At 36.0% G+C, this 2081-nt stretch overlaps 1 protein-coding gene across 3 annotated transcripts in view; it reads right to left on the bottom strand.

Annotated features, from left to right (window-relative positions):
* Nucleotides 1-1549, bottom strand: part of LOC106876369 (uncharacterized) — a 559415-nt gene extending 557866 nt beyond the window's left edge. Inside the window, exon 1 of one of the 3 annotated variants that reach the window (XM_052967377.1) lies at nt 474-1549. In XM_052967377.1, coding sequence (XP_052823337.1) covers nt 474-722 — 249 coding nt within the window. In that variant the 5' untranslated portion in view covers nt 723-1549. The remainder of the gene's footprint in view (nt 1-473) is intronic. The other 2 variants (XM_052967376.1, XM_014924884.2) reach the window with 2 other exon arrangements.
* Nucleotides 1550-2081: the final 532 nt, after the last annotated feature.

Here is a 2081-nt window from a genome sequence, read left to right as displayed (position 1 = left end):
ATATATATATATATATATACATACATACATCCGTATATAATGGTGTATGTAGGTATATATACTGTGTGCACATACCTACATGTGTGTGTGTGTTTACCAGTAATAACATCACCCTGCGAGTGTATATATCTATACAAAGTAAAAATCAATAAATCATCTAATGACACCTATTCATGCGCAGAAACTCCGAGTAAAGGCCTATACATGCATATACAACTCCATACAGACTTATAAATCTATATATATATATATATATTTATACATATATATGTATATAATGGAAAGAAAAAGACAAAGATAATTTTTTAACACATCTTTAATTATATATATGTTTGTACATGTATGAATGAGTGTATATGCATATATGCATATATGTATGTTATATATACCTGAAACTAAACAACACGCGAAACATTTATATATTTGGGGGTAGAAATGGGGGTAGGAGTAGAGAAAAGAAACATGGGACTTACCCTTCGCATTGAATCCACGGCGGCGACATTGTTCCTACGCTCCGGGTCAAATGTAAACGACACGCTTTTTGAAGGCGATGGTTGTGGCGTAAGATAAGCCCTCTTTCCAGAATTGACCCTTAAAAGGGTATGCTGACTCGTGCATTGTTGCAGTATGGTCGGAGCCGAACCCCGTCTGCTATTTACTCGGCCCAACGATCTGCGACGATGCTTTCTGACTGTTGTACCCGTTCGTGTTAGCATAGACATGTCAGCTAAACAGAGGAATTAATATACAACAAGACTACAGCTAAAACACAACAACAAAAGCAGACTCGTCACTGACCTAGCGAGACTTTTTCTTTCTAAACGGAACGAGCGAGAGACGTAGAGAGCCAGCGGTATGTACGTGTGTACGGTTAAACATTTATACGTTTGTGTGTATACGTCTGTGTGTGTGTGTGTGTGTGTGTCTGCCTCTGTGTGTGTATGTGTGTGCATGTGCGCGTGCGTGTGTATGCGTATGCGTGTGTAGGTGTGTCGACCGGCAACCAGTTTGTAAATTTTGTGTATTAGTCTATTACATTCTGTTTATATGTGTGCGTGTGTATGCAATGCTAGTGCATGCATGTGTATATGTGTGTATGTGTGTGTATGCGTCTAAGTGTATGCGCTTGTACACTGGCTGTGTGACAGTATTGCTCGTGTGTCCCTGTCTACGGGCATGTATGTAAGTGTGTGTTTGTATGTTTGTGGATCCGTGCTCGCGTGTACGTATGTGTATGCATGTAAACATATACGCGTTTGTATCTTTGTATGCTTGCATCAGTGAGTGTATGAGTGTGTATGTATGCTTGCTTCTTTGGCGTATTTGCATATACGTATGTATCCCTGTGTGTGCATGAATTCGTGTTTTAATGTTGTTCTTGTTTGTTTTCTGTGTGCATTGGTTGCTTAGTTTGTGTGTGTGTGTGTGTGTGTGTGTGTGTGTGTGTGTGTGTGTGTTTAAGAACTCTAATTCGTAAGAGTGCGTGTGTTGCGATGTATTCGTGTGTAGGTGCTTTTATGTGTAGTCGGGATTAAGTAAGTTTATGTATCTACGTGTGTGTATGTCGTATGTTTCTGTATTCTTATCTGGGAATATGACCAAACTGTCTTGTTATGTATGTCCTTCTGCACGTGAACATATATATATATATATACATATATATACATATAGATAGATAGATAGATAGATAGATAGATAGATAGATAGATAGATAGATAGATAGATAGATAGATAGATATAGATAGATAGATAGTATATATATATACATTTATATATTTGTATCTATTTCTATGTATGTATGCATCTATCCATATACATATATATATATATATGTACACATATATGTTCACGTACTGTATATATATACTGTATATACATAAATATATATACACACACATACATATATATATTCATACATATGCATATATATATATATATATATATATATATATATATGTCAGTGTATGTGTGTGCGTGTATGTATCTGCGTGTATAGGTGTATCAGAGGGGTGTATCATCCGTATGGGTGTGTGAATATGTATATTTATTTATCTATACATTTGACACTATGTGAATAAGTG

This window comes from Octopus bimaculoides, chromosome 4 (genome assembly GCF_001194135.2).
Source record: "Octopus bimaculoides isolate UCB-OBI-ISO-001 chromosome 4, ASM119413v2, whole genome shotgun sequence".
Classification (NCBI taxonomy): domain Eukaryota; kingdom Metazoa; phylum Mollusca; class Cephalopoda; order Octopoda; family Octopodidae; genus Octopus; species Octopus bimaculoides.
This window is presented reverse-complemented; position numbering and strand designations above follow the sequence as displayed.